The sequence below is a fragment of the Poecilia mexicana genome, unplaced genomic scaffold (assembly GCF_051168715.1).
Source record: "Poecilia mexicana isolate PSO_F unplaced genomic scaffold, ASM5116871v1 scaffold_3, whole genome shotgun sequence".
NCBI classification, from domain to species: Eukaryota; Metazoa; Chordata; class Actinopteri; order Cyprinodontiformes; family Poeciliidae; genus Poecilia; species Poecilia mexicana.
The window spans coordinates 22,922,188-22,949,732 of record NW_028263372.1 but is presented as its reverse complement, the minus strand read 5'-3'; the positions used below and the strand labels follow the sequence as shown (position 1 = coordinate 22,949,732).

At 38.6% G+C, this 27,545-nt stretch overlaps 4 protein-coding genes across 9 annotated transcripts in view; 3 read left to right on the top strand and 1 right to left on the bottom strand.

Moving 5' to 3' along the window:
- Positions 1-8,208, top strand: part of LOC106921992 (chromodomain Y like 2) — a 34,406-nt gene extending 26,198 nt beyond the window's left edge. The window contains exons 4-7 of the mRNA XM_014994045.2: positions 4,759-4,931; positions 5,012-5,219; positions 5,320-5,463; positions 5,563-8,208. Coding sequence (XP_014849531.2) covers positions 4,759-4,931; positions 5,012-5,219; positions 5,320-5,463; positions 5,563-5,721 — 684 coding nt within the window. The 3' untranslated portion in view covers positions 5,722-8,208. The remainder of the gene's footprint in view (positions 1-4,758; positions 4,932-5,011; positions 5,220-5,319; positions 5,464-5,562) is intronic.
- Positions 8,209-10,080: 1,872 nt separating this feature from the next.
- cmc2 (C-x(9)-C motif containing 2) lies at positions 10,081-13,159 on the bottom strand. 6 transcript variants are annotated; one of them, XM_088004342.1, is made up of 6 exons: positions 13,021-13,155; positions 12,860-12,906; positions 11,748-11,815; positions 11,475-11,545; positions 11,326-11,397; positions 10,081-11,211 (listed from the first exon to the last, which is right to left on the bottom strand). In XM_088004342.1, exons 3-6 carry the CDS (start codon positions 11,782-11,784, stop codon positions 11,131-11,133), a joined length of 261 nt encoding a protein of 86 aa, XP_087860468.1. In that variant the 5' UTR covers positions 11,785-11,815; positions 12,860-12,906; positions 13,021-13,155; the 3' UTR covers positions 10,081-11,130. The 6 variants fall into 6 exon arrangements, with proteins under 6 accessions (XP_087860468.1, XP_087860469.1, XP_014849532.2 ...); XM_088004343.1 differs by lacking the exon at positions 11,748-11,815 and having other exon boundaries at positions 11,475-11,583; positions 13,021-13,152; XM_014994046.2 differs by having other exon boundaries at positions 12,860-13,148.
- Positions 13,160-13,777: 618 nt separating this feature from the next.
- Positions 13,778-17,430, top strand: cenpn (centromere protein N). The gene is made up of 10 exons (XM_014994051.2): positions 13,778-14,122; positions 14,286-14,331; positions 14,968-15,027; positions 15,437-15,510; positions 15,598-15,771; positions 15,850-15,951; positions 16,120-16,174; positions 16,279-16,388; positions 16,496-16,619; positions 16,907-17,430. The coding sequence occupies exons 1-10, from the start codon at positions 13,952-13,954 to the stop codon at positions 16,999-17,001; spliced, it is 1,011 nt and encodes a 336-aa protein (XP_014849537.2). The 5' UTR covers positions 13,778-13,951; the 3' UTR covers positions 17,002-17,430.
- Positions 17,431-17,601: 171 nt separating this feature from the next.
- atmin (ATM interactor) lies at positions 17,602-27,150 on the top strand. Its single transcript, XM_014994054.2, has 4 exons — positions 17,602-18,381; positions 21,570-21,695; positions 22,595-22,794; positions 22,899-27,150. Exons 1-4 carry the CDS (start codon positions 18,079-18,081, stop codon positions 24,664-24,666), a joined length of 2,397 nt encoding a protein of 798 aa, XP_014849540.2. The 5' UTR covers positions 17,602-18,078; the 3' UTR covers positions 24,667-27,150.
- Positions 27,151-27,545: the final 395 nt, after the last annotated feature.

The window sequence follows — 27,545 nt, the reverse complement described above, 5'->3', positions numbered from 1 at the left end:
CTTTCTTCTCAGCTGCTGCGTGCGTTGTAAACTGGCTGCCTGCAGGATTCCACCAATATGAGATTGGATGCTTATTTCCACAATCAGTCAGCAACAAGCTGCCGCATTTCCTGTGGATTGATTAAGTTACTTGTTCTCTAGCTGCATGCCAGCAACTCTTAAGTTGTCGTGGCCTTTTTTGATTTTGGGAAATGTTTTGTGGTAAAAGTTTACACATACTAGTTTGTCTATTTTTGAGCGTTTATCTCTTTCTTTTCATTTTCAGCATTGCTTTAATACGTGTTTCTAGAGTTCAGGGTTGGGCAGATGATGATGTGGTGGATCACAGTCATCCACCTCAGCCTGATAACTAACTCTGAGCTAACAGGTTTTTCTGCTGCTCACGTTACTCTGAGCCTTCACACAGGATTGTCCTCGCTTTGATGCAGTGTGGGCAAGGCGGCCTGTACCTCACAGGCACTCAAGTGGCCGAAGCGAGGCTGTGTTTATGTGTGTGTGTGTGTGTGTGTGTGTGTACTTTCATGTGTGACAGTAAGCCCATAAGATGTGGGCTTATCAAACGGCTCTGATACGTCCTTTTGTGCCTCTCGGTCTTTGAAGCTGCAGAGACAAGACAATCTCTGGATGTGCTTGCTGAATGGGTTCACTTTAGAAAATCTGGAAATTTATCCCGGAGCATTTTTCCCAAGCGCCGCTTTAGAGGAAGGAAAATCTTTCCGAGGCCTTAAGTAGAGCACTTTTTCCTGTTACAGAAGCTAATACGTCATAGCATTCCTGTTTTCTGTGCTGCTGCAGAAATCATTGCTTTTCAAATCATTCCTGTTAAGGTTTTAAGGTGGTTTGACTATTACTTGCAGGACAGATATGAATGAAAATGATCTTTGGAGTACACCAGGGATCCACTCTTAGAATCCTCCTGTTTTCTTTGAACATTGTCATAGCGTTCGTTTTCCCTCTTATGCATCTATACATCTATTTATTTCCTTCTAAACTCAATTTTACATACAAGCTGCAAGATCTGTAAAGTCGGACCTATCCTTTAATTTTAATTTTTTTATTTTTTTCCAATAATCACTTTATCTTAAGTAAGCATGTCAGTTTAGTTTTTAAAAAATTTAAATGCAGCTTTTGAGTCTCACGAAGATCAGTTCAAGTTAATCAAATAATGTACTGTATCTTGAGATAGTGATTCATGCAAAATTTAGACTGCTGTGACTCATTGTATCTTCATCTGAGCCAAGAAAGCTTACACTCACTACAGATGGCTCCAAAGGCTGCAGCCATACTTCTTTCCAAAACCTTAAAAAAAGAGACCACATTGATAGAAGACCATCAATAACTACTCTGGGATCTCCTTTGAAGAATATCTCAAATCTCCAAACCCGTCTCCCACCTGGCTGAAAAGGTCAGCTCCAGGCCACACCACACATTCAGCTGAGGTTGAGGTTTTTCGGTCAGGTTATTGATTTTCCTGAGTCTCCGACATGTGAACTCATGTTTATCTCCAAAATGTCTTTTAAAAACGGAGTTTATAAGCAGGTAACCCATGCCTTGTATACAGTAAGCTATGTTTTACATGTGTTCTAAGGATTTTTGTTCTTCTGAGATGTCATTTCAATTGCAAGTTTAATTAGTTGCTTTTACTTGTTTGTCCTCTTAATTATTTTAAATCTTGTGCAGCACTTTGCGACTTCTGTTTGGAGAGGTGCAACATGAGTACTTTATTAGTAGTAATTGTAGTAGTAGTTAGTTACAAGTAGTGATTTTTTTTTTTTTTTTTTGCAAACTAATATTTTGAGACATCTTTTTAAGATGACCTCAAAGCGATAAATCTGGTAGTCTTTTCTACACCATATGCACCAATTTTACAATATGTTTTGTGAGCCAGTTCACCTGTGGTCTATTCAATAAAACGTACCCTGTCCATGGACACACACACAGAGAGAGAAAAACTCAGAGCTGCTGCAGCACCATTAGGGGTAAATGCTTGGTTAGAGTCTTTTATGAAAGTCCTTCAGGCAGTGGAAGTATTTCCAATCTTTGATATTTCATCTATTCACTTTGAAAAGCTCTTCAGTTGCTTTGGCAGTGGTTGCTGGCAATTTGGCTGCTTGCTGCCTTCCCCATTGCCATCTTAAATGCTCACCACGGAGGTGGGGGGTCCAGGGGATTCTGAAACCAAATAGATACTTCCTGGTAATTATTATCGCTTGTTTTTGTAAGTGTAGCAATCTTTTCTGCTTTGTTGTTATCGTTGTTGTTTTACCCTTCCTAATGTCAGGTCAGAGTCATAAGCATCCCCTCGTGATCAGTTATTTCGAAAGTAAAAGAGCGAAAATAAAAGACTTTCCTTTACTGACTGCGATGAAATGCAAAATCTAAAGCAGCGGAGACTAGATGATTGTTTGGGGCGTACATATCCCTGACTTTTCACTTCCAGGAAGCTGTTGTTCGTATAGTTTCTGAATCGGTGCCATATTTGTTTGTTTCCAAACACCCTCAAGATGTCTCCTGGCTGCACTTGAATGTCACTTCGACAGCGCCTCTTCCGTCTTTCACACAGAGCTGATCCAGCATCTGTTCGTCTTTGCTTCGTGTTTGTGAGCTGGGTTTTAATTTGTCTCGCTAAAATGCCATCATTTGTTATGGAACAGAGAAAAGCAGCTGTTTTTTTTTTTCCTATCACTACCAGCGGGCATTACGTCGAATCAGATTAATTTCCTGTACACTCGTGCTACTGCTGAACATAAAGCCTCTTCTGTAACCTGAGTTGTTTTACAAGCCATCAATCTGCATTCATCAGACACTCGATGTGTCTATCAAGAGGGACGGGTCTTTACCATGTCTGTCAAAAGGCTTACATCCCTGCAGCATAGGGAAAATATAAGCTCAGACTGAGGTCACGATCAATTGGACAGGACAGATTATACGCTTGATGAGACGTGGAGAATTAAGTTCAATTTGAGGTTGGATATTTAATATAGGTCAAGGGTGATAATCTGATTAAAACGCATTATCAGGATGCCGATTGACTGTAGATGGTGAAGTGGGTGGCGGCTGCAGTTTCTAGGGAACCAATATCAGCCCACTCCGGTCTTCACTGCATGAGACAAAGGCCAAAACATACAAGTTGATACAAACACTTCTTTCTCATTTTAAGTGATTTCTGGTGCTTCATTTTAGCGTTTTTGAACTGCACATTTCAGGAGGTTTAAAAAAAAAATAAAATTTGAATATGTCTTTGTATTAAGTAGGGATGTAGTTTGCTTAAGCTACAGTACAAAATGAATGAGTTGTGATGTTGACATGGTAAAGTCGGCAGCTGTTAGCAGCGAGGCTGTCAAACAAATGAGATGCCGAACAACTTGGCATGTAAATATTTTACTCACACTCCATCCTGGGAGAATATTCAGAGCTAAAAGTAAAGTCTTTTTCAGTCTGAGATTTTTTTTTTTTTACAGAAAAAAATGCAAAAACAAAATCACTCAACTGTTGAGATGAAGTGAAATGTGGCTCAACTGTAAATGAAAGGTATACCTGAAACTGCATTCAGATTCTAATATGCAGCCCAAATCACATAAACGTCTACACAGTGTCTTTCAAAAGCATTCATACCCCTTGAACTTTGCCGACCACAAACAAGTACATGTGAACACAGCACCTTTTGAAGTTTTACATAAAAAAAGATAGAGTTGTACTTAGTCTCCACCTCTCTTTCAGTTCTTCTTATTTCCAGCTCCTCTTTGCAGAATAACTCAAACTTAGTCAGATTGGATGAAGATCATTGATACACATCGATTTTAAAGTCACTACAGATTTGCAATTGGATTTAGGTCACTTTGAGTGCTTTATTTCCTGAGCCCTTCCAAACGCAATTGGTTGCACTGGATTTTTATATAAAGGCGTCAGAGTAAGTGGGGCTGAAATCAAATGCATACTTTTCAGTACAAAAATGTAAACCGTGTAAAATAATAATTTCACTTCCAAATGATGTACCACATCATTTTGGTTTATCAGATTAAGTGCTTACGAATTGCACTCGTGTTTGTTGTTGGGTGACACAATGGAAAAAGCTCTGTTTCAAGTCGTCCACTGATTTAAGTCAAGAAATGCGTTACTTCATCTTTATGTTGCTACAGAGAGCTGACGTGTCGTGATGACTGAGATGAAGTAATGTAAACCGGTGAGGAATATTTTCCTACTTGCAGCAGAGCTGTGGAACATCAACAGGTCGACTGTCGTAGCTTTTATTGGACCTGTGGCAAATCCTTAGCTTCAGTGTCTGCTGTCTGGCTCCACGCAGGTGGACCATTTCCAGGACCAGACAACTTTGTCCTGACAAATTGTCTGTGACACAGTCTTATGTTCCAATTTAAGATTTTCTTTTCTTTCTTTTCCTTTTCTTATATTTTCTAAAAGGAGCAAATTTTGTAAAATCTTCTGGCTCACATCTCATTTAAAGTTATTATTTATGACCGAAGACAAATTAATTCACTTCATTTTCACACCAAACATTTCCTGCCCTTTAAATTTGAATTCTACTACATTTGTTGTCCTCATTTAAATAAGCCGAAACACGATGAGATCAGCCTGCTATCAGCTTGTGCAGACCATTGTCTGCCGATATTGCAAACATTTCTCACTTGTCTGTTTGCTTACACCTCTACAAAAGTTTGCTGCCGCTTCACGTTGCTCCCTACTTGACCAAATCATACTCCTGCCTGACAAAGTTTGACATCTTTCCATCTGTCTCTACAGATCATGAAGGAAGTCTGTCGAGCTTTGGGGAATGCTGCTGCTGATGACAGTAAGCTGTTACTCCTCAGCTCTGTGGGGACGGTTTTCTGCAGCGGCCTGGAGCCCTCCTACCTCATAGGGCGTCTGTCCACCGACCGCAGAAAAGAGAGCAGCCGAATCGCAGAAGCTGTACGGTAAGACAGAACCTCAGTCTTTTCATGATACGCACTAGTTGTGGACAGAATCCGCACTCATCTCTCCGATACCCCTTCAGGGACTTCGTGTTGGCGTTTATCCACTTCAAGAAGCCGATTGTTGTGGCAATAAACGGGCCTGCTTTGGGTTTGGGGGCATCCATCCTGCCTCTGTGTGACGTAGTGTGGGCTAGCGAGAGAGCGTGGTTCCAAACGCCATGCGCCCTCCACCTCACCCCCTCTGGATGCTCCTCTTACACCTTCCCTCAGATTCTGGGTGTAGCTTTGGTGGGTCTTCGGTCTATTTTTGATCTAAATAAACCACACGAATTTGATAAATGTAAGGATTACATGATATGCTGAAAAAAAAAACCTCCTCTAACTGCAGGCCAATGAGATGCTGTTCTGTGGAAGGAAACTCACAGCACAAGAAGCATGTAGTCGAGGTCTGGTGTCACAGGTTTTCTGGCCAACCACATTTAACCAAGAGGTGATGCTGCGTGTTAAGGAAATGGCATCATGCAATGCTTTGGTAAGGCTTAAACTTAAAAAAAAAAACTTGTAAGGACTAACCTATTTGTGATATATAACCCTAATTAGCATTCCATTGCTCTTCTTTTTGTTCCCAAAGGTTTTAGAAGAGTCTAAATGCTTGGTGAGAAGCATCCTCATCTCCGTGCTCGAAGAAGTGAACGAGAAAGAGTGTCAGATGCTGAAGCAGCTGTGGTGTTCAACCAAAGGACTGGAGGCGCTCTTCAGCTACGTGCACAATAAGACCAGTGAAAAGTGACCATGCGGAGTCTGAAGGACGAATCCGGTCGACGTGAGTCTGAGGCTGCCCGAGCAGAGATGATCCAGAGGAGGATTTTCAACGCTACCGAGGGTCTTTGGTTCACTCCATCAGAGAAGAGTTTCTGGACTTTTGTCTACTTGTCTCTCTAAAGAACAAAATAAATCCCATCATCATCATTTTTTGTACCAGGGTTTCTTTTTGGACCCACTGTGTAATAACGTCCATGTTCTTTATGTAGCAGTAGGGGCCGGGTGAACATCACAGAGGGACTGTCGCCGAGTAATCTCACTGCAGATGATAGAGAAATCATATATATTATTAATATATCCTTATATTTATTTCAGATGTATAAAGTAGCTGTTTTCTGTATTTGAGCTGCATTTTTGGGTGGGTTTTGTTATGCTCACCAATGTCTTGAGTTGAAGGGTAAACCAAAGTCTGGTTAAGCAGTCTGTTTGGTTTTCGACATGCACTTTCACATTCACTCCCATGTATGAAATCTAAAAAAAAAAAAAACTACTGCTGCTAGTAATTCAGTCCGAGGGATTGTTCAAGAATAGAGGTCAAGAAGTACCACAATTTAATAACAATGATGACCTAAAGATGACCTCAATGTGGATCTCAACAAATAGACCATGATGATTCATACCTTTCAGAAATTTTGAGTTAGTTATTTTTCATTGAACCAGGCATATATATATATATATATATATATATATATATATATATATATATATATATATATATATATATATATATATATATATATAAAATATGTGTGTGTCACTGGTATTTTAACATTTTTTCCTTGTGATGAGCTGCACGTCTAAAGTTGGAAAGCCTCCATCCCATCTGTGCCCTTCTCCTTAGCGCCCTCCACAGATTTCCTCAAAGATTACTTCCAATCAGAAGAAACTTGTTGGTAAAATGAAAACATTACTTGAAATTGAATACTGCCTCGGGTATAAATTATTCTCAGTTAAATTGTGCAAAGCAATCTTCAGTCAACATGTGTCTTCTTTCTTCTGTTTTCTTCAGATTGCGTAATCCTGAGATATATAAATTATAATTGTTTGAAATGACATCTACCAAACTTTACCAAACTTTTCTGAATCTGAAAAAGTAACGATAAATAACACTAATTTGTCCAATTCCCTCATAGCTGCACTTACGGTATCTTAGTCCTATAAATTATTTGTGGTGTTGGAACTATCAGTTAGGATAAATAGTGCTGGTTATTGGGGAGGTGTGAAAGGTTTTTAATTGCTTGACACTCAATAACTAAAGTATTTTTTTAGGATGAATAAAAAATGTAAAAAAAATATATAGAAAATAATAATTTAAAAAAAATGCTTTGTCTTAGGATGTCAGTAAAAATGTCAAAATTCAACATTTGTCACTTGAGCCAGCCTGGTCCTGATCTGCATGTAACAATGGAGGATTTCATTGAATCTGATATTTTGCAAAATGTATTATATTAAGGGATCTATTTTGCTTTACCAAAGTGTATATGTATGTAGGTCTGTGTAAGTCGTTTAGTAAGAGATGTCAATAATTTTACAGTGAAGAGGTATTTGCATGTAATATATCGTATTGTACGTACTTCAGGGTATGTTTTTGTAGCATTGTAATTATTTTTGTATTTATTTTAGATAATAATTAAGGTGGTGAGGTGTCATGTGGCTTCCCTTTGCTTTTAGTAGCACTGCAGCACTTTTCATCCGTCTTAGCCTAACTTATATGCCCCAGAGGTTACCCTCGGATAAATTCAGAGTAAAAACTGATTTTAAAAAAGCTTTTGTGTTGATCAGATGAAAGTCAATTTCTCATCTTTTGTGTTTTGCTGAGACCTATGGAAGAGAGCAGCTTGAGAAAATGAGGTTTGTTGGATTTTAAACATAAAACTGTTATTTAATGACATAAAATTGGTTTTGCTTTTGTTTTTTTGTTTTTGTTTTTTTTTGGGTTATGGATTGAAGGGAATTATGCAAGATTTCATAGAGTTTTTTTATTGTTGTTTTAGTTTTTTTGTTTTGTTTTTTTTTTACCAAGTGACAAAAACTGAGTTAAAATTTTTAATCAAAGTGAAGAACAAGGACATTTTCCCGGAATTTGTTTTAACAAGTAATCCTTGGGGGTTTGTAATAACTATATATGACTGTAAGTATAAGATTACAGAATATGATAAAGATGACAGCTCTGAGATTAAGCAAGCGGGGCCCTCATGCTGTGATTACTGTGTCGGTGAATGCAAAATCACTACATTCTGGCGACTTTCTGGCATATTGATTCTCTGAAATGAGGGTTTATCTATCTATTTATTTATTTATTTTGTTTCATGAACGTATCCAAACTCGCCCACTTGGACATGTTTTTAACAGGACTTCAGATCTAAATGTTCACGTTTAAACTGCTTGATAATTGAAGACAATCGGTTGTTACTTTTGCCCCATCGCTGATCATAAATGACCATATTTCCACCAAGTGTCTGAGTTGTTTTTGCTTATTATTTTTAATCACGCGTGTTTGGGTGTGTCTCACGTTGTTTTCCCTTGTTTGTCTAAAAGCACACCTTGCAGACTATTTCATGTTTTGGTATGGAAGAGGATTAGGACCACTGGGAAAAAATAAATAAAAAATTCTGACTTTATTCTCAGAATTCTGAGAAAAAAGTCAGAATTCTGACTTTAATCTCAAAAATAATCATTCTGACATTAATCTCAGAATTCTGAGAATAAAAGTTTTATTTAGTCTCAGAATTCTGAGACTTTTATTCTCAGAAAAAAAAGTCAGAAAAAAGTCTGACTTTTTTTCCTCAGAATTCTGCATTTAAAGTCAGAACTGTTTTTTGTTTTTTTTATTATTGTTTTCCATTGACCCTAATTCTCTTCCTTAGTTTTGGTGCTAAAATGCAGAATCAATATGTTTACAGCTCCATCCAGCAGTTTTTGTTGCATGTTTTGTTTTGCATTTTTATTGGTGCATTGCTGCCATCTTCTGCTATAGATAGATAGTGTGTTAGACAAAATTCAACCCCCCTTTTTTTTTTTTTTTTTTTTTTGCTCAACAGAAGTTTCCTTTAGCTTTTCTACTCCTTACTACAGCGTGTTGGATTGCTTCACATAAACCTGTGTGTCATTTTGTGACAGCTTTTAGTATTTTAGTTCCCCAGGTCAACCTGGAGGTGCAATCTATCCAGGAGAGCAGTGCCAGCCCCGAGGCCCTCTCTCCCTGAGGGACCAATCAGAAGCACCACTTTGGCTGATGTTGTGAAGGTTTCCAAACCAGATGCCTAAAATACCTGCCCCGCCTTTTAGGTAATCTTGTCCTTGCAGTCAATCTCCATATTTCATGAGTAGATGAGATGTGGAGATACGATTGTGTTTGGCCATATCTCTCTTGACAACATCAAACCTGTACTGCACGGTGTCCAGAATGTGGTCCGTGGGTCATTTGGTGGAACAAATGCAGCCCTTGCAGCACAATTTGTTTATGTACATTTAAAAGAAAAATCTTTAAAGCTTAGATGTTCACTAAAAAAAATCACAAAATTGGAAATTTGGATTAATCTACTAAATGTTTCTCTCTTATTGCCAGGGTCATGTTTAATCTTCCAACAAATATGACCACAGGCGTATTTTTACTCATAAAGCAAATTTGGATCTTTGATGAAACTTGGCTAAGTACTTTAAGCATTTTCAAATAAATGCTTTTTTTTGTCAAATAAATCTATGACAAATGCTTTAGATGGAAAAGTCAAGAGGAAAAAAAAAGAATGGACGAAACATATCTATTGCACATGTTCCTCCAATGCATCATTCTCCCTATTTTACAATCATTTATTCACAAAACTGCAAACATTTCAGCTAACCCTGCCTAAGCCAACAACTCACTCCCAACACAGACGGAGCAGCCTGCTCTTTTCTCACTGTAGACCATACCCGACTTGAATAATCCAGAGATCTGAAGCTACGAGCTCAAAGGCTTTTCCAAGAAGCTTTGTTCCGAGGGAAGAGGCCAGAACAAGGATAATTGGACTATACTTATGATGGATCCTATAAAGGGAACCAGTTACTTAACCTAGCATGTAGGTCTTGAGTAAAGTCCTGTGGGTTCTTCCTAGGCAAAGTCCAAGCAAGCCGTGTGGGAATCCCACCCTTCGTGGGGAGTGGACGGGTTCAGTTTGATGTCATTTGGGTCTGTGGTCTGATCCCTGACTGCCAATTTGAACGTGGTGCGACCTTTAATCTGTTTGGATTTTGAGAAAATTCTACTGTTCTCATCTCAGTCACGCATTTTTAACATAATACAGGGTTTGATTTTCTGGGAAATGACAAATAAATACACTACATAATATTATTCATACCTATTTTATCAAGTTTAGTCAATGTCAGACCTGACATTTATCAGTGCCATCACAGGATTGTCTCCCAGTTGTGGGAGGAAGAGGTGAAAATGTCAAAACCATTACCTGTGAAAATGGTTTTCATTTCTTAAATCTTGCTGCCTCAAACGTCATCAGCTAAATATATTTCACACGCTCAACAAAATGTAAACGGTAAACAGATTGCGAATAGTTTTACAAAAAGGGTTGCCACGTGTTTTAAAATGCCTACAAAGAGTTTGTTAATTACATGGATGCAAAAGCCTAAAGTGGCAAGGATCTGAAGATCTGCAAGAATCAAAAAGGTTTTGCTGAAGGCATCTCGATTGAAATTTTCAGACATTTTTATACCAGGCTCATACGGGAGAACATCACAATGCTGTTTTTCCACTGAAATAGCTGGAGCCATGTAATATAAATATATATATATCAGTGGACGGGACAAGTGTGTTATTGACTGAATTAGTTATTGCAAATTTGAGTTTAGAAATGGAGAATTTGGCATTTTATTTAAAAACAAAAAATCTGGAAACAATCTAAATCCCCATTCAACAAATTTTCATAACAATAAACATCTTTGTCAGCGGGAGAGAGATTCCTGAGCGGTGTAGTCAACAAGTACGACGACTGGAACCATCACATGAAAATAAAGTAAAAAAAAAAAAAAAAAAAAAAATCTAAGATCAATTAAACATTAGAGAAGTAAGAGAAAGACAGTGTATATCTGAAAAGCTAGATGATTCTTTTCTCCAACTGACCTGCATGCTTTGGTATCCGTACTTAGAGCAGATTCCAATAGTTACTCTGTAATTACGGAGGTAGAAACTCTGCACCAACCAAACAAACGACACAGTTGTGCAACAGATGATGGTACGATCAGCTGTAAATAATATTATAAACCACACTTCAAATTCACAGAGAAACATAACCGCCATTGTTCCTCTGTGTTGACAGAAAACCAGTCATGGGAGCCTTGTTCACGGTCTCATGTTCACTTTTATGTCCAAATGTTTGTGGATGTATTAAAACTGCTTGGGTCCTTCCTTTATCCTCTTTTGCATTTCTTCTGCGTGCTTCTTGCTGCGCTCTCGTTTTTCCAATCGCTGTGAAACGAAAGGAATCAAGAGACACAGGAGAAAATTATTAGCAAAATAAAATGAATACCATGGCAACTTTTACATACCGTTTCATAATTAACTAAAAACAAACTGACTGACCTCTTTCTTCAGACAGTGACGCATGGCACGGTCGGCGTCATTACATGTGCCAAAGAACTTCATGACATTGTGCTGATGGAGACGTGAAGAGGTTACGTGGCTTAGTGAAGAAACGGGTGGCGAGAAAACAAGGTAGAGAAGCGGCTCACCTCTTTGTGGCACTGTCGCAGGAGGCTTATGAGTTCATTGCACTCATCTGTGTGCAGGTGAGGTGAAAGGTCAGGGTGCATTCTGAGTCAAGGAACCACTGCAGCAACGCTGAAAACAACAAACAAAGGTGGCGCTAAGAATAAGACCGCACATCTGAAAAGCACCACGAAACCTTCCTAGTTAGTACTCTGGAGAAGCATGGCTGGTTCTCACTGTTTCCAGCATTACATATACATTAACCACAGTACTGTCAGAGGTCTTCTAAAGGATACTAATGCCACCCCAACCCTCTCCTTCTTGCTCTGTCATTGTGACGACCGACTTCCCTGCGGACACTTACCTGCAGAAACAGAAGACACGAACATGCAACACTGCGTACAGCAAGTCATCAAACAGAAGTGAAATGGGAGACATCGCCTCATCCTAGTCAAAATAAACACACGCATGTTAAGCGTGACTTTCCTCCGTTTCACGTTTAGCATGCTCGGATGTGACCCTGATGATAACCGGACCTTCTGGCAACCCTTATCGTTGTTTATTGCAACTCTCTTGTCAGTTCAGCTGCTATCCACATCATATTCCACCACCAACAAGTAACAGTGCCGTGATCAGGCAACTCGTACAAAGAAATCAGTACGTGCTGAGCCCCCAGTGAAATAAGGCTGTGGAAGTGTGTGGAAGTGCACCTGCACCTCCAAATTGAGCATGGTTGCTGTAAAAATGAATAAAGTTGAAGAGAGGGGCTTTGTAATGAGTAATAAGAAGGCAGCAGCAAATTTCTTGTCATCATATTATTTTATTTTTTTTCTAAAATTCCAATTTGCCAAACAGAATAAAATGATCATGGAAGTGATGGAAGACTGTAGAGTGGGCTTATTTTGGTGTGAAAGAGGGCTGAATCTGAATGTCCATCACACATGCATGAGAAAAATGACAGTCACTATGAAGAGGCAGTTTAGGGGTGTTGATTGATGTCAAGATTAATCAGAATAGAAATATCTGGCAAATATATTTTTACGAAAAAGTGACATTAAATGGTGGTTATCGTAGATCTAATTACATCTTAATTTACAAGTATTACTAGAAATGCTTGACTTTTATTGTTGCTTACACAAATGCATTATATTTGTCCAGAGAAATAGTTCGTTTTGATCTTTTAACTTCTATTCTGACTAGAAACGCAGTCTTTAATCCATTGGAGATTATTATATCCTAGAACATACCGATGAAACATTTTGCCCATCTACATTCATCGTGTAGATTTATAGTAGTAGTAAGGGACCGGAAGAAAATGACAAGGGTCTCTAGAAACCGTTCGTTTTAATGCTGTAAATCTTCTAAGCTATTTGAAGACACTGAGCACTGTCAGCTGAATAAAACTTACCAGAGGTAAAGCTGTGTCTTCTGAGAACCTTCCCAGCACACTGCGACCTAATGTCAGGTTAACTAATAGCTAGGCCTTAGCTAAAGCAACACACATATTTACATTCACGAAACAACGTATTAGCACTCCAGAAACAACAAATCTGTAACTCGATGCAATACCTGGTCTGGTTTAACTATCTATTATCAACGTTAGAGCAGAAACAAGCACAATCTCCTTGAAAGACGTGGAGCTGTAGGACATTAGAGATTCTCACAACGCTTTCATAACTTTTGGCACAAACACTGTGGGACAGAGCAAACAACGAATCATCGTCCGAGTTTATTTAATTTTGACCAATCGTGTGCGTTTTTATCAAGAAAAGGCGGGACTTGTTGGTTCAAAGGTTTGGAGGAAATGCAAGAGAATTATCTACTACTTGTATCCGAGTTTGCTTTCTTTTTAATGCTACATGTTTAGATAAAAATCTATATTTAAGTTTGCTCTGGCGTTTGAGTTTATTTAGTTTTTTTTATTTATCAAACTCTATTAGAAAGTCAACGTTACAAAATGAAGTAAACAAAGGATAAATCAAAGTAGTCAACAAAGAACAATAGGCAAAGGCCAAGTCTTTTAATCATACCATATTAAACAAGGAGCGAAAATTTATAATTTATAGCAGTTTTTACATTATGGAAATTATCGCTTCATTCATAAATCAACAAAGAAAATAGTATTGAATTATAAAATATGAATTTATCAATGTGATTTTTAGACTGTTAAATATGTAAATTAATCAAAATTGGTCTACCTATTTGGGATAAAAAACAATATTGTGGGTTGTTGTTTTTTTTCAACCTTTTCATTCGCACTGACTTTAGTATAGTCGGAAACGGGAATGTTAAAAGCAATACTACTCCAACTCACCAGAGAGCGCTAAAGCACACATAGAACGATTCTTGTTAGTGTCTGATTGGTTGATTCATCCTGTCTGTGGCAGAGGCGGTTTGTTTGGAGTGTTTCAGTAGCTCACAGTTGCTAACGCGTCTGTTAAACAGTACAAATATAGTTTTATAGTACGCAGGTTGGGTTTTATTTGTTGCCTAAGGAAATATGGATAATTTGGCGAAACACTTACTGCAGCGACTGATGCGACGGATCCCTGCTTCGATGCTTAAATCCACGCTGGACAAATGGGGGCGTCTGACCGCAGAAAAGCGAAAATCCTTAGATTTCACTCAGTCAAAATTGACCATAACCCAAGAACTAGTCGCCCTTTGTGAGGTATATTGAAGCTTATTCTCTTGAATAAGGTGTATATATATTCGTTTATGTTTTAAACAAAGTGTTGTGCGATTAAGCAACAGCAACTATTGTATGTAAATGTGATATTAGTTCAAATGAACAATAGATATTATTGTTTTTAATTTCTCATTTTTCTTAACAGGAAAGTGAACTGACTGTAAAACACATCACAGAACTGGAGATGATATGTAAGTACAGTTCGTAAACTGTGGTTTTGACTTTGCGATACTTTTTCATGTATTATCTTACAGAAACCTTTGTAAAAAAAAAATGCATGCAGATTTTATCAATGAAACAAAAGTCAAACTTTTTTTTTTTCTTTTCAGACACCTCTGCTTCTTCTCCCTTTATGGAAATAGTGTTTAGGTGGTGCATAGTATTCATAGGGAGCTATCATTTATTCTTAGAGCCATTCATACAAACCTGTTGTAAAATTGTACCGATGTTTGAAGGAAGATGGACAGACTGTGTCTTTTTAAAGTTGGTTTTCCTGGATACAGACTTACTTAGTTCACCTGATTTAAAAAAAAAAACTCACTTTAGTTATAATAGGACACTTGTTGCCCATTAAATCTAATTTTAGATTAGATAAGTGAAGAGGCTTTTATTTGACAAAAGAAAGTGAAGCAAAGCGAAGCCCAAAAATACAGTTGTCATAGTCAGCACTTTAGTACCGGTGTGTAGCAACATTATTTACATAAAGTCAAAGAAACATAACTTTTGGCAGTCTGAACACAATCTTATAACTGCAACCATTGCTGTTAGTTATTTAATTAATGGACTACAGTAAAACTTAATATTTAACTTTGGTTTCATTGTCTTAGATGTCACTGAGAATCCAAACCAGGGAATGTGGCACACCTTCCAGCTTGTGGATCCTGAGGGTAGGTCAGAACAAGATTATCCACCTTATAACTTTAAAATATTAAAACCTGATAGTTTGCTTTAATTTATCTAAAAAAAAAAAGTGGAACTGATATTTCAATTATTAGTCTGCTGAAATCTAGGTCATAATGTGCACCAGTATAAATATAATTTCAATATCACATATTTTATATTTTTGCATTTAAAAAGATGTTATGTTTATCCATAGTAAATAAATATCAGTTTGGGCATCTTTTGTAAAATATAGCTCATCTCTTTAAAGATGAATAGACCTTACAGTGTGACCATCAATTTGGAATTTTACTGCTGAAATAATTGTTCGTATTTTTACATCCTTTAAACGAGATTTAACCACTTTCTATCTGTTCTATTTTAATTTTTAATTTTTTTTTTTTTTTTTGTTCACAGATGACGCTCACTCTGTGGAGCTAATGCAGTTTAAGGAACAATTCAAATCCCATCTCAGTGAGCTCAAAAGAAATGTGAGCCTAAAAACACGTTTGCGGTTGCATTTGTCTTTAACGTTCTGTTTGAAATATCGATGATGTCTTTTTTGATTTTGATCAAAGGTGTCGGTCAAAATTAAGAAGCACACAGACGAAGCTGTTTGGATCCGAGTTGCCTGGGGAGACGGCTTGTCTCGGCCCAACCACCTGAAAGCAACATATGTTGTTCATTATCTCCAGACCCCTTATGTTTTTGTTAATGCTTTGTCTTCAAAGAATAAGCCTCTGCTCTTGCAGGTGAGGTGAAAAACTATTTTTTTTGTGTGTGTGCATTTTAAGTACTTTCCATCTTCTAAAAGTGATTTTTTGCTGCAGGCCTTGACTTTGTCCACTAAACATCAACAAATTAAGGCTGCTAACCTGAGTGGACAGAAGCTGACCGCTCTCAGGGACCTGCTGATGAGGCAGTACCAACAAGTAAGCCAGCCTCCTCTGATGAGGTAGCAAAACACTCCAGTGGTTTAAGATTAATGTTATTTTTTTTTTTGCCGGTTTCTTATTTTAAAGGGTTAAAAGAGTTGTTTTAACCACAAATTAACAATTCTGTTGGAGAATTATCTGATTTAACTTTTTCTCTCTCTTTAGGTGTTTCCAACAAAGTATCCCAGCCCTCTTCCAGAGAGTGACCAAAGCATTTCAAGTATGTTGAGTGGAATTATCTCCAGGCAATCTATTTATGTTGGATATCTTGCTTTCTTTAACATTGCAATTTTGCCGTTTGCGTGCTTGGTTGTGTACATTTAGAGCTGCGCATTGAAAAAGTGCAAGCTGAGGCATCAGCAAACAGACATCGAATGGCGGGAGAAACGTTCGGCGATGGGATGTTACCGGCACTACAGTCTGCATTCTTTCAGGTAAAATGCACAATAATTGAATATAGGTCATGTTTGACACAGAAATGTAATCTTGCTTTTATTTGATTTTTTTTTTCTGTTTTTCTGTTGTTGTTTTTTTCTTTTAGCTGGAAACAAAATTCAAAGACCCTACTAATGAAGCCATGACACAACGGGATGAGCCATTCATATGTAGTGTTAAATTTTCAAGTTCCAACCTCCTTGAATCACTCAGACATTGTGCATCCTCAGGTACTAGACATGCCATAAAGAAAATTATACATTTAATATATTTTTTTTTTGAAAACTTTTCTCAGCACATGCAGTTCTCTAAATATGTCCACAAGAGGGCACACACTTTTTGTAGAAACCACCGTGCTTGTTTGACTCTAACTGAATGAGCCACATCTTGTATTGATGAACTTAACATATTTTTAGAAACAGGAAGACTTTATTTTTATTTTAAAAGACAATAAGTTGAGTTTTGCGGTTTTCTAGTGTCAGCCTAACTCTCTCTTATGTTTTCTTCCACTTTGCAGGAATTGCCTCAACCCCTGTCACACCCTTGTTGTCGTCTATTCCTCTAAAAGGCAGGAATTATTTTGTCATTACCGACAATGTTCCTACTGCTTAATCATAACTGTGCCAGACACAACCCTGATTTAAAAAATTTTCCCCTACTGGAATGACTCACAACTGTTCCCACACTTTCAGGTAACTTATTGTCCATAGACAATTTAGTTTAAACCAGACCATTTCAATAAGTTTCTCTTTTCTTAAAATAAAATCTCTTTCACTTTTTTTATGCACCTTATGTCATGTAAATCTGGATTTTTAAAGCTAGTGTTGTTTTTTATTTTTTTACTTTATGTTGTCAGGGGTAAGGACTGTACAATTAATTGTTGCGTTACTCTTAGTTAAGTTCTTGAAGATAATCTTTTTAGTACACCCTGCAAATAAATTAACACTGCAGTTTTTTTCTGTTATGTAATGAAATTTAGATGTGATTTTGGATTTGCAGTTTTGTTTAAGTGTAATAAAAAGGCATGGTTTTAAAACAAAACATTGTTTCCTATGTCCTGTATTACTGCAATATTAACGTATAGAGCAGATTTGGTTCCAGTAATAAACTATGTATTGACATTCCTTTATAGTATTACACCATGCATCAAAAATCTATTATTGTTTTGTAACTCAAGCGTGTTATGAGTATTGTTACTGTTGTTTCAATTGCTTCGTCAGATGAAAGATGAGGCCAACAGTAGCAGTTACACATGAGAAAACTATGGGTTCCTCGTGTAAAGTTACTAAATAAATAAGCATCTGCTTTGTTTAAAACATTTTTCAAAAGTTTTGATTATGCAAAAAAAAAAGGTACAAAGTATTAATGAAAAATTGAAGTAACTACATAGGAACTCATATTTTTCAGAACAAATTATTAAAAGATCTGAAAATTTCTAAGAATTGCCCACTCTTTTAACTCTTTATTATTTGTTTAGTTAACATTTATGCTTTTAATTAGGGTCTAACTGAAAAAAAAGTCAGTCCTACTTTACAAAACGGAAGTTTGGAAGTTGTCTTGGACGTGACGAAGCTCCGCTTTGTTAACGTCATCGTAGTAAGTGGTGATTGGCTGAGACGCCTTTCAGTCAAAGCTGAGGGGACGTTTACCCCATGCTAAGGTCCCTTTCTGTCAAAGCGGAGGGACGTCATGCCCCTGTTCATTCAATGCTCCTGCTGGGGGGGCTCTATGCGAAACAGAATGGACTGTCAACACAGAAACATGGCCGTTTCTGCAACGGCCAAGGCAAGCAGCAGGCATAACTCGACTGCAGGCGGCGTGAAATGCTGCGAGGAGCCTGTGCCGCAGTGTCGGGAAATAATAAAACCCACCATCATCGAGCTGACCAAAGAAGTTAGGACGAACATCCTCTGCACCGTGGAAGGATGTGGCAAGATTCTCCCCAACACGCCTGCATTGAACATGCATCTGGTAAAGTCGCACCGAATAAAGGTGAGTAAAGCAGTACAGGTAAACATCCCAATATAGCTTAACTGTGGAAACAACTGCAATGCTAATTTGGCTAACTCGTGATGGAGAACGCCCAAAAGCTGGAAAAACGCAAGTCATCCAACTTCGAATTAGCTCATTTACAGATGAGTAGTGAAGAGATAACAAAAACTACTCGAGCTTTTTTTCAGTTTTATATGAGTAATGCTTACGTAGTGACAGTTTACCCACTGGCTGGTTGGCTACATTAAACTAGCTGTATGTGCTACCATGTGTTATGGCTTATGTAGGTTTTGTTTTCTTTTCTTATTGCAGCCACTTCGTTTAAGAGAAAAATAAAAATCACACAACAAAACTACCTGCCATTTTTTGTTTAATATACTTCATCTTACCCCAGTAAAATGCACGTGTATGGTTTGCTGGTTGTACAAAACAACAGAAACACCAGCATTTTGTCATTATTATACTGTTATGTGTTTGCTTTGAATGTTGTAATGACTTTTTTTTTTTTTAACTTTCACTATTTTATTACAGCATGGTACAAGACAAATAATTTGAGAAAACAATTGAGCTCCTCCACCTCCTTCCAGTCGTCCTGCCATCTGCAGGAATGCCTTCTTTGGGTCAGAAATAACCAATCACAGCCAGAAGGAAGGTCTTAGCCTCTTAATAGCCTTTTAACTGGGAACTTTGTATCTAACTGGAAAGCTTAATAAGACATGGTATGAAAACCATATTAATAATAATAAAAAAAACAATGCTTATAATCATTTTAGCAACAATTAATTCCTTTCTCAATAATCAATCAATGAAACCTTATGTTTCCACTGGTATTTTCAGCCCATCTCAGATGTTATGAACTCCAAGGTTTTAGGTTGGATGAGCTCTCTGCCTACACCCTAACATTTTACTCGCTCTGCTGATTCTCTTCAGGACAAGGGTCACTTTAAAGTGCTACTGCTACGTCCAGTCTGAACAAATGTTTAACAAAATGTAAATAATACTTTAGATCTCAAAATGTCGGCTGAATGAATACTTTGGAGCTGAACTCTATGTCACCAGAGAGCACAACGATCCTAGTTAAACAACAGAACAGAAATGTGCATGATCAGCCTTTTATATTAAAATCAGTGGGGACTAAGACGGCCTGTTTAATGTGAATAGTTGGCACTCTGTAAGGTTTACGTTGGTTTGATAAATAAAGTTTAAGTAGAGACAGTTTAAGCTCTTGGCTTAAAGTCAGAGAAACGTCCTCGTCCTTTCTGTGGGTGGCTGTAATTCACTGTCTGCCCTCCATGAATGAAGTTCCTTTCTGGCCAAGCCTCCCCTTTGTCCAGTGACAGACTAAGCTCTTTGTTTAAAATAGGTGAATGTGAGAATTTGAATTAGCTCTTAGTAGCCAATGTAGGCAGGCTGGAGAAGTTTTTTTTTTTTTTAAAGAACCAGTAAACCCACTGGACTTACCATGAAAAGGCTGCGTTAGCCATATTAACGTGACGGACGGCGAACATTGTGGGTGTAGGCAAGTTTGGAAAAACAGTAGATCAACTTCGCTGACCCAATGTTTTGTTCCCGTTTATCACAATCCATGCAGTTAGCTTTAATTTCGTTAGTGTATCTGCAATGGATTTTCAGATGAAAGAAAGGAGCAAACTCTGACATTTAATTTGAGTGAAAACTTGGAGGCAGATCAATACGCTCCTTTGTGAAACTGCTATTAGTGGTGATGATGATAGTCCAGTGGTGATAAACTTCTTGGATTCTGCTGCTTCTCACTTTGCACTTCTTTTTTCTGAATTATTCACGACTTGAGGCTGCCAAACCGAGGCCTGGTGTTGGTATTTTCATAGAGGTAGACGGAATGTTTTGGTTTGGCCATCTCTCTTGCCATAGAGTAGCTCCAGACTATTATTGCCACTCATAATTGTATTTTACAGTTTCTCAGAGGAGAGAAATTATCCCTGCAATCACTACGTAACAGTTGTAGATCAGCTAGCTCTTTTAGCTACGTGCTGATAACAAATATTTTTTTTTACTTTAAGTAGGCTTCAGCACTTAACCATAAGGTGACGGATCCAAGGCAGCCAGCAGGAAGACCGACAGTTCTTCATGTGGGCTTTCTGCTCTCTCTCTTCTCGCTGATAAAGCAGAGGGCCCTTTAATCACCATCCTCAGCTTGTCTTCTCCCTCTAGCGTTTCACCAGATGGAGATGACCTTGGCTGCTGAAAGATGACAGTGTTTGTTGTGGCAGTGGTGCTGCCTGTTTATGATGTGTCGAATTCATTTAGTGGCGCTTCCTGGGGATAGTAATCTGTTTTACTGAATGTAACAACTGAGGTCCTTGAAATGCATTAAAAGAGAAGTCACGATGGCAACACGTCTTGAAAAAATAATAAATGTTTTATGTGTGGCACTTCAAATATTTTTGCTTTCTTATCTGTTACAGCTAATTATATTGTTTTCCAAGTCATTCTATGAGTTGTCAGCTAAAACAAAATGTAAGTTCAAGCCAAAGTAAACGTACATATCAGAAATGGTAATAGCATTTGTGCTTGATTGATTCTTTAGGTAACATAACAAAGAATCTTATGTCTTTGCTAAATTCTCTTGTTTGTGCAAAAAAATGTAATGAACATGTTTTATATAGCCCACAGATATATCATAACTTGCTCAAGGAAGCCTCATAGTTCATCTTCAAGTGGTGACTTATTATAAGAAAAATGCATATGTGGGTTGTAGATAATTTAACAATGTACTGATTTAATAAAAAAAATGGGGCTTCAGACTGTAGGAAAAGCACACAGTCACAGCAGCCCGGCGCGTCGTCCTCATGCTGGTCAGCAGCTTCGTCACACTCTGCTTAGGGATGTCATCCCGTTTCTCAACAAGCATTTGTGGCAATTCAGTCAATGTGCTCTCAGTGTCATACGGTATTTATTGTAAAGAAGCATTGTTACAACCATGAAATGATTAACCACACACAGTTTTACCTACATTTTTTTTAACCAATTGTATTTGGTTTAATTTTAACTTGCAGTTTTGAAATGCCTTTAAATCACTACTGCATTTGTTGAATCAGAATCAAAGACTTGTACATCTTTAATGTGTAAAAAAAAAAAAATGCAACTATTTTAAATGTCTTTTTTGTTGTTGTTGTCTTTTGGCTTTTTGCTGTGACTAACCTCTTCAGGATGGAATTGTCAACCCCACAGTCAGAAAGGAGATGAAGGGCTCACAAAAACTTTACTGCTGTCCCATCGAGGGCTGTCCCAGGGGCCCCAACAGACCTTTCTCACAGTTCTCCCTGGTTAAGCAAGTAAGAACTCTCACCCTAAAAATCCAATGATTTCTTAGCCTCTTTGTACCTTTCCAAAAGGTACCAACCCATTGGTGATGTGAGACTCACTACAAAGAAAAAAGTTTCCTCCACTTTACACTAAATCCTAAAACAAAACCAAAAGAATAGCGCGGTGCTTTTGTTCTTTCAGATGGTTCGATTGTTTAGATCAGTTAAGTTTCAAACAATGAAATATTTGAGTTGTTTGATTTTTTTATTTATTTTTTTTCACCACAAACAATTTATTTAAGATGTCTTCTCAGGTTTTCTGAAAACCTGAAGAAGTATCTACATCTGCCAGGGTTTGCAGTGACTATTTTAGTAACAAGACTTCTTTATGTAAATTTACATGGGCCTCTAATAATCTCAGTGGTTACCAACTGCAGCTTGCCATTATCATGTCATACCACAGTGCCATCAAACCTCTGTCTAATATTTAGTAGGTCTCTATTAATCTGCCAACACATCATTCTTGTTTGAGGCACGTCCTGTGAGTTTCAGGGTGGGCTCTCTGTGGATCAGGCATGTGGAGTTCACGGTCGTTCGCTTGGGGATTTATGAAGTCAGGCCGATTGCTTGGACTCTGGCATTTGCACTGAGTCCGTATTATATGGAGAGTTATATTCCAAAAGAAAGAGGAAAAACAACATGCCTGGTGCAGCATGTTGCCTTGTTATGGGAAGCTGTTGCCATGAGGGATTGTGTTTTCCCTTCAGCAGCATGTAGGTGGGTGGTATCCTCATGAATGCCAGAAGCAACGATTCCCTCAACAGAGCATTGTTTAGTCATGTAATAATCATTGTTCTTCCTTTTTCCTGTTGATTTTTGTCCAGTTAATAAACCTTTTTTTTTAATCACTTTAATATGTGTCATTGTAGCATTACATGAAGATGCATGCGGAGAAAAAACACAAGTGCTCCAAATGTAACAACGGCTACAGCACAGAATGGGACCTGAAGAGGCACATCGAAGACTGTGGGAAGACCTATGAGTGTACATGCGGCTGCCCCTACGCCAGCAGAGCTGCTTTGTTGTCTCATATCTACCGGACTGGTCATGAAATTCCTACAGAACACAGGCATGTAAAAAAAAAAAAGGAGAGAGAGCAAATGGGCAATGAGCAATACTCACGATTTATTGATTGATTGCTCTTTACCTAACTTGTTTTCTCTTTGTTTACAGAGTTCCTCCTGTGAAAAAGCGGAAGATGGAGAAACTTCTGAGTGTTTCTGAAAAAGTGAAGGTTCACGATTCGACTGTTCAGATGACGCCCGCTGCTAAAGGGGCAACAGAGACGGCTCTCCCCTCTGATTCAGCCGTGTACATCCTAGAGCCAATGAACCAGAGCGCCAACCCCCACAAGGGTCTTCAGAAGTTGCTCCTCCCAAAACCCAAGATGGCTTTAGTCAGCGTTCCAGTTATGCAGCTGGCCCATCTGCCTGTCCTTCTTCCGTCCACAGAAGGTGGCCCTCTGAGGTCTGTAGTGCTTGCAGTAGACAACCAAGGCTCTGTGAGCACTCTTCAGCTCCTGCCACAAACTCCAGGAGCGGTCCTACCGCAGCTCGATGTGAAAAGTTTAGCTTTCAAGGATTACATGCCTTCCTCACGTTCTAGCCAAGGTCCTATCAGCACAGGGGTTCAGGTCAGCCTGGATCCTGCGAGTACAGACGACTCGGCCGGCGGCGTGGCAGGACAGCGCGGTAGAAGCACCTCTACCAACATACAGACGGACAGGTCCTACTTGTCAAAAATGCCTCCGGTGGCCGGAGACGGAATTGGACTGTGTTCTGTGAGCGAGTCCTCAGTTTCATCCTGCTCCCAAACAGACATTAGTGTGAGCGCCCAAGTCCTCCTGCCAGTAAGTGTTGAAACTCAAACGTTCGTTTCCAGAGCCAAAGCCACATCATCCGTTGGAGCTCAGACTGACAGTCAGTGCCTGAGTCAAATTACTTCGCCCTGCTCATCTGTGCTGCCTTACAAAACTAAGCAGACGCAGACATATTTTGCAATGCCACAACTGGAAGAGAAGGCTCAGGATCAGGCCGCAATGTGCGCCGATCTGTTTGAAAACGACTCTCTCAGCGTTTCTACCCAAACGTGTGTGGATATAAATGAGACCCTCAACGCTGCTGGAAGCAATCTGTACGAGGACTCAAAGTCCGTGGCTGGTTTGTGTTTTGGCGTGCAGACACACGATCTTGGCGGAAGCAACATGGCGGATAATCAGACCCAAACAATAACCCTTTTAAATGACCTGGAGAACATTTTGTCTGATCACCAGGTCATCACAGAGGCCTCTGCTGGCTGTGGGTCCGGCCCAGGCTCCGTTCAGGAGCAGCACAACGGAATAGACTTTGACTTTGAGGAGTTCCTTAACGCTGTGCACATTCAGACCCAGACGGAGGAGAGCGAACTGGGTGTCCTGGGTGGCGACACACCTCTGGGGTCCCTAGACATTCAGACTCAGACTGATTTCCTCCTCATGGATGAACTGGACCAAAGTGAAGGACAGAGCCGGTCTCAAGCCAGCGACCTTGAGCTGTTTGACACTCAAACTCAGACTGACCTCAATTTCCTGCTAAATACTGGAAGCAGCATGCCCCTGAGCAACATCCTGCGACATTCGAGCTTTTCTATAAGCACAGAGTCCTCAGATACTGAAACACAAACCGACCTGGCCTCATTTGCGGGAGGTCCTTCCTCACAGGCCCACACGGGTCAGGGCGAGCCTGGAAGGATGCTGAACAGCACAGAAACCCAGACCATGACCAGTCAGGCAGAGGGCCTGGGGCACCTTTTCCTGACCAGCAATGAAACACAGACTGTAATGGATGACTTCCTGTCAGCAGACCTGGCATGGAACATGGAGTCACATTTCAGCTCCGTGGAAACCCAAACATGCGAGGAGCTTTGTGCTCTCTTTCAGCACTCTGACAAACCAAACAGCTGAAAACCCTCACAAGGGAAGATTTTCCCCCCGAGCCGCTTTCTTCCAGAGGAATGAGTCTGTGTTGCTCTAGTAGCCGTTCGACCATTCCAGAGAGGGTGTCACTTCCGGAGCATTTCCAGGTCTACATCCTGACACGGGGTTCCTGCACAGTCTGGGAAAAATTACAGGATTTTATTTTACCATTTTGCAGGTCTGGAGAAGTATGAAAAGAGGAACGCAGAGGATGGGCAATGTTTGATTTTTTTTTTTTTTCTCCTGACTTTATTTTCTCATTTTTAATTTTCAAAAGGACATACATCCAATTATGTTTCATGAACGCTGTGGCTTTTGCATTTGCTTGTTTTTAAATCACTTTCTTTACCTTTGATTTACCACACAAGAGCTTGATGTACAATTCTAGCCATCCAGCATTCAGACATCAAAAAAGGAATCAGACATAAGAAAACTTCTGATGAACGTTTTAATACAACAACAACAAAAATGCCACACAGAATCCAGTTTCAGCACTGTTTCAGGATGTGTGGAACCTATAAATAAGGTTTCTATTCAAGATCTTCAAGGTTGATGATTTTGTGTTCAAACATCCAGAATGCTATAAAAAGTAGAACAAACTCTGGAAATTTCCGTCTGGGAAAAAGTATGAAATTTCAAAAATGAAAAACTATGTAGAGACCCTGCTGATAGCTTTGGTGCACTTTATTAGATCAGTGGGCATGATTTATTAGCTCCTGTGACAGTTTACATATTTATTTGCACACAGAGTAACATGTTGTATGTGTCTTGTCTGAAATGCCATTTAAACCCGTATATTTCCACCGCGAGTGGTTTGTGACGTCGCGTCTTTTACAGTTTAGTTTTTAAATCACCAGGTGTTAAAGCTTTGTTAAAGCTTCTCGAACTCCTTGCATCTCAGCAGTGTAGGATGCAACAACACACATTGTTTACATTTTTTTTAAAAAGCGCGTGAAACCTTCGCAAGTTTGGCCGCACAACACGTCCGTCTTCTCTGCACCTGTGCGTTTGACGGCTGCCCTCCTTGAAGTTACAGTCGGCCCGAGGAAGGCTGTACGCTCTGCTTTACATGCTCTTAACATTTGAAGTTTATGAACGACGTGAGCGACGTCTTAAGTTGGTTTTCCTCTGAAACACTGAGTTCGCCTCGACGTAACCGATCCTTGCTCCAAGCAGCTAAAATAAATTTAAAATGTACAAGTATGCATTCATCTGTGGCACAAGTTTAAAAAAAAGTAATTGTTGAACAGTAGTGAGTTTTTGCACACTTTTTTTTTTTTTTCATTGAAATGTGATTGTGATGTTTAATGTGGGAAAACTAAAACTTTATTATTATGTTTTTGTTGCTTGTAGTTAATCGCTCCAAGTCGTTTAATGGGCTTGCCTGTCCTTGTCTATGACTTATTCATTAGCTGGGTGTAAGTTCATACAGTAGCAGCACTGTGTGCTGGAGCAATCCTGTATTGTCACTGTGCAGTAAAAGGTGAGTTAGACCTAGGATTAGCCCTGTTACTGTCTGTTTACCACCTGATAGAATGAAAGTAATATCTTTGAGATAACTTTTTAATTCTGTGTCTTGTTCAAAAGTGGCAAATTTTTATTTCTTTTTCTTTTTAAATACTATTGAACTTTTTACCTCACAGCAGAATAGATTATGTTTGTAAAAGAGAACATAACCTTATAGGCCTTTTTTTGTTTGTTTGTTTTGTTTTGTCTGTGCCTTAATTCTGGTATTAACTTTGGTTTTGTTCCATAATAATTTGCTGCTTTTAGAGAAAACACGGACGACAAGCATATTTACAGCATCCATTTGTCCCAACATTGCATGCGTAGTGAGATCAGGAGGAATGTTATCAACATGGTTGCATGATGTACCAAAATATTTCTGGTTGGATTTGATCATTTTGTCGTAGGAAATGATTGCTGTTCAGCACATCATTTCAATAATAAGATAAGTTTCCATCTTATTATTTAATGGGTAAGTAGTTTTGTTGTTACAGTTTAAAAACAATTGGAAACTGAAGAATGTATAGAAAATAGCACAGTGTCTAAGTGTACCATACTCATTTACATTTTTTGCACAACATCCTAAATGATGATGGATATTTCCCTGTCTTAAGTTTTTTCTTTGTTTTGTTTTAGGTTTTTTTTTTGTCACATTGTAAATTTGACTATTTATTGTTTTTGAGATCTAGACTTCTAGTTTGTGGTTTTTGAATTCAGAAGAACACAGCATTGCTGTTTCCAGCTTTAGTGGAACAGACAAATGCCTTGCTTTAGAGAGAATATGTTTAATCTTTGTTGGTCTGAATTATCAGCAACAGTATTTTCTCCCTGTAAAAAGGAGTGCATGCACAATTTATGTTTAGAGGAATTCAGCTTCAGTTGCCTCAATGCGTAGTTATCGGTTGCCTTGATTATTTGTTGAAGCTACTCTTCAGTTGTCAATAAATATTGGGGGGGGGGGAAAAATTGTGCTATCTTTTTTTCAAAAGTTTAAAGAAGTCATAAAACGCTTTGTGAGAGCTGCATGTTAAAGTAGTTGACTGATGCACGATGGAAACCTTACAAACAAATGATTTAACAAGGCTGTTTTGTGCAAAAATTAGAATGACTGAAATTCCAATCTAGTCTAGAATTGAATATGCACACGACATTGTGCATATTTAATTCTAGACTGTTGGGTGTTGCAGCTCTAGGGTGAAACTCAACCTTTAAAAGTCTGATTTATTATGTCAGTAATTCAATTCAAAAAGTCAAACTTGTAGATGTATTACACACACTGATGGGTTTTTTTTTCAGTATTACTGGTCATTTTCATTTGGCTTGTATCTAACAAATCCCAGAAAATTAGAATATCACATGAT

What these genes read in the sequence shown, in the direction of transcription:
- atmin (XM_014994054.2), top strand. Translation starts at nt 18,079, where the DNA reads ATGCCCCTGTTCATTCAATGCTCCTGCTGGGGGGGCTCTATGCGAAAC. An exon ending in AGTTCTCCCTGGTTAAGCAA is followed by an intron (nt 21,696 to 22,594) that starts GTAAGAACTCTC and finishes GTGTCATTGTAG; the next exon opens with CATTACATGAAGATGCATGC. An exon ending in GAAATTCCTACAGAACACAG is followed by an intron (nt 22,795 to 22,898) that starts GCATGTAAAAAA and finishes CTTTGTTTACAG; the next exon opens with AGTTCCTCCTGTGAAAAAGC.
- cenpn (XM_014994051.2), top strand. Translation starts at nt 13,952, where the DNA reads ATGGATAATTTGGCGAAACACTTACTGCAGCGACTGATGCGACGGATC. An exon ending in CACAGAACTGGAGATGATAT is followed by an intron (nt 14,332 to 14,967) that starts GTAAGTACAGTT and finishes TCATTGTCTTAG; the next exon opens with ATGTCACTGAGAATCCAAAC. An exon ending in GAGTGACCAAAGCATTTCAA is followed by an intron (nt 16,175 to 16,278) that starts GTATGTTGAGTG and finishes GTGTACATTTAG; the next exon opens with AGCTGCGCATTGAAAAAGTG.
- cmc2 (XM_088004342.1), bottom strand. Translation starts at nt 11,784, where the DNA reads ATGACAGAGCAAGAAGGAGAGGGTTGGGGTGGCATTA. An exon ending in AGAGGGTTGGGGTGGCATTA is followed by an intron (nt 11,546 to 11,747) that starts GTATCCTTTAGA and finishes GAATGCACCCTG; the next exon opens with ACCTTTCACCTCACCTGCAC. An exon ending in TGCGACAGTGCCACAAAGAG is followed by an intron (nt 11,398 to 11,474) that starts GTGAGCCGCTTC and finishes CGTCTCCATCAG; the next exon opens with CACAATGTCATGAAGTTCTT.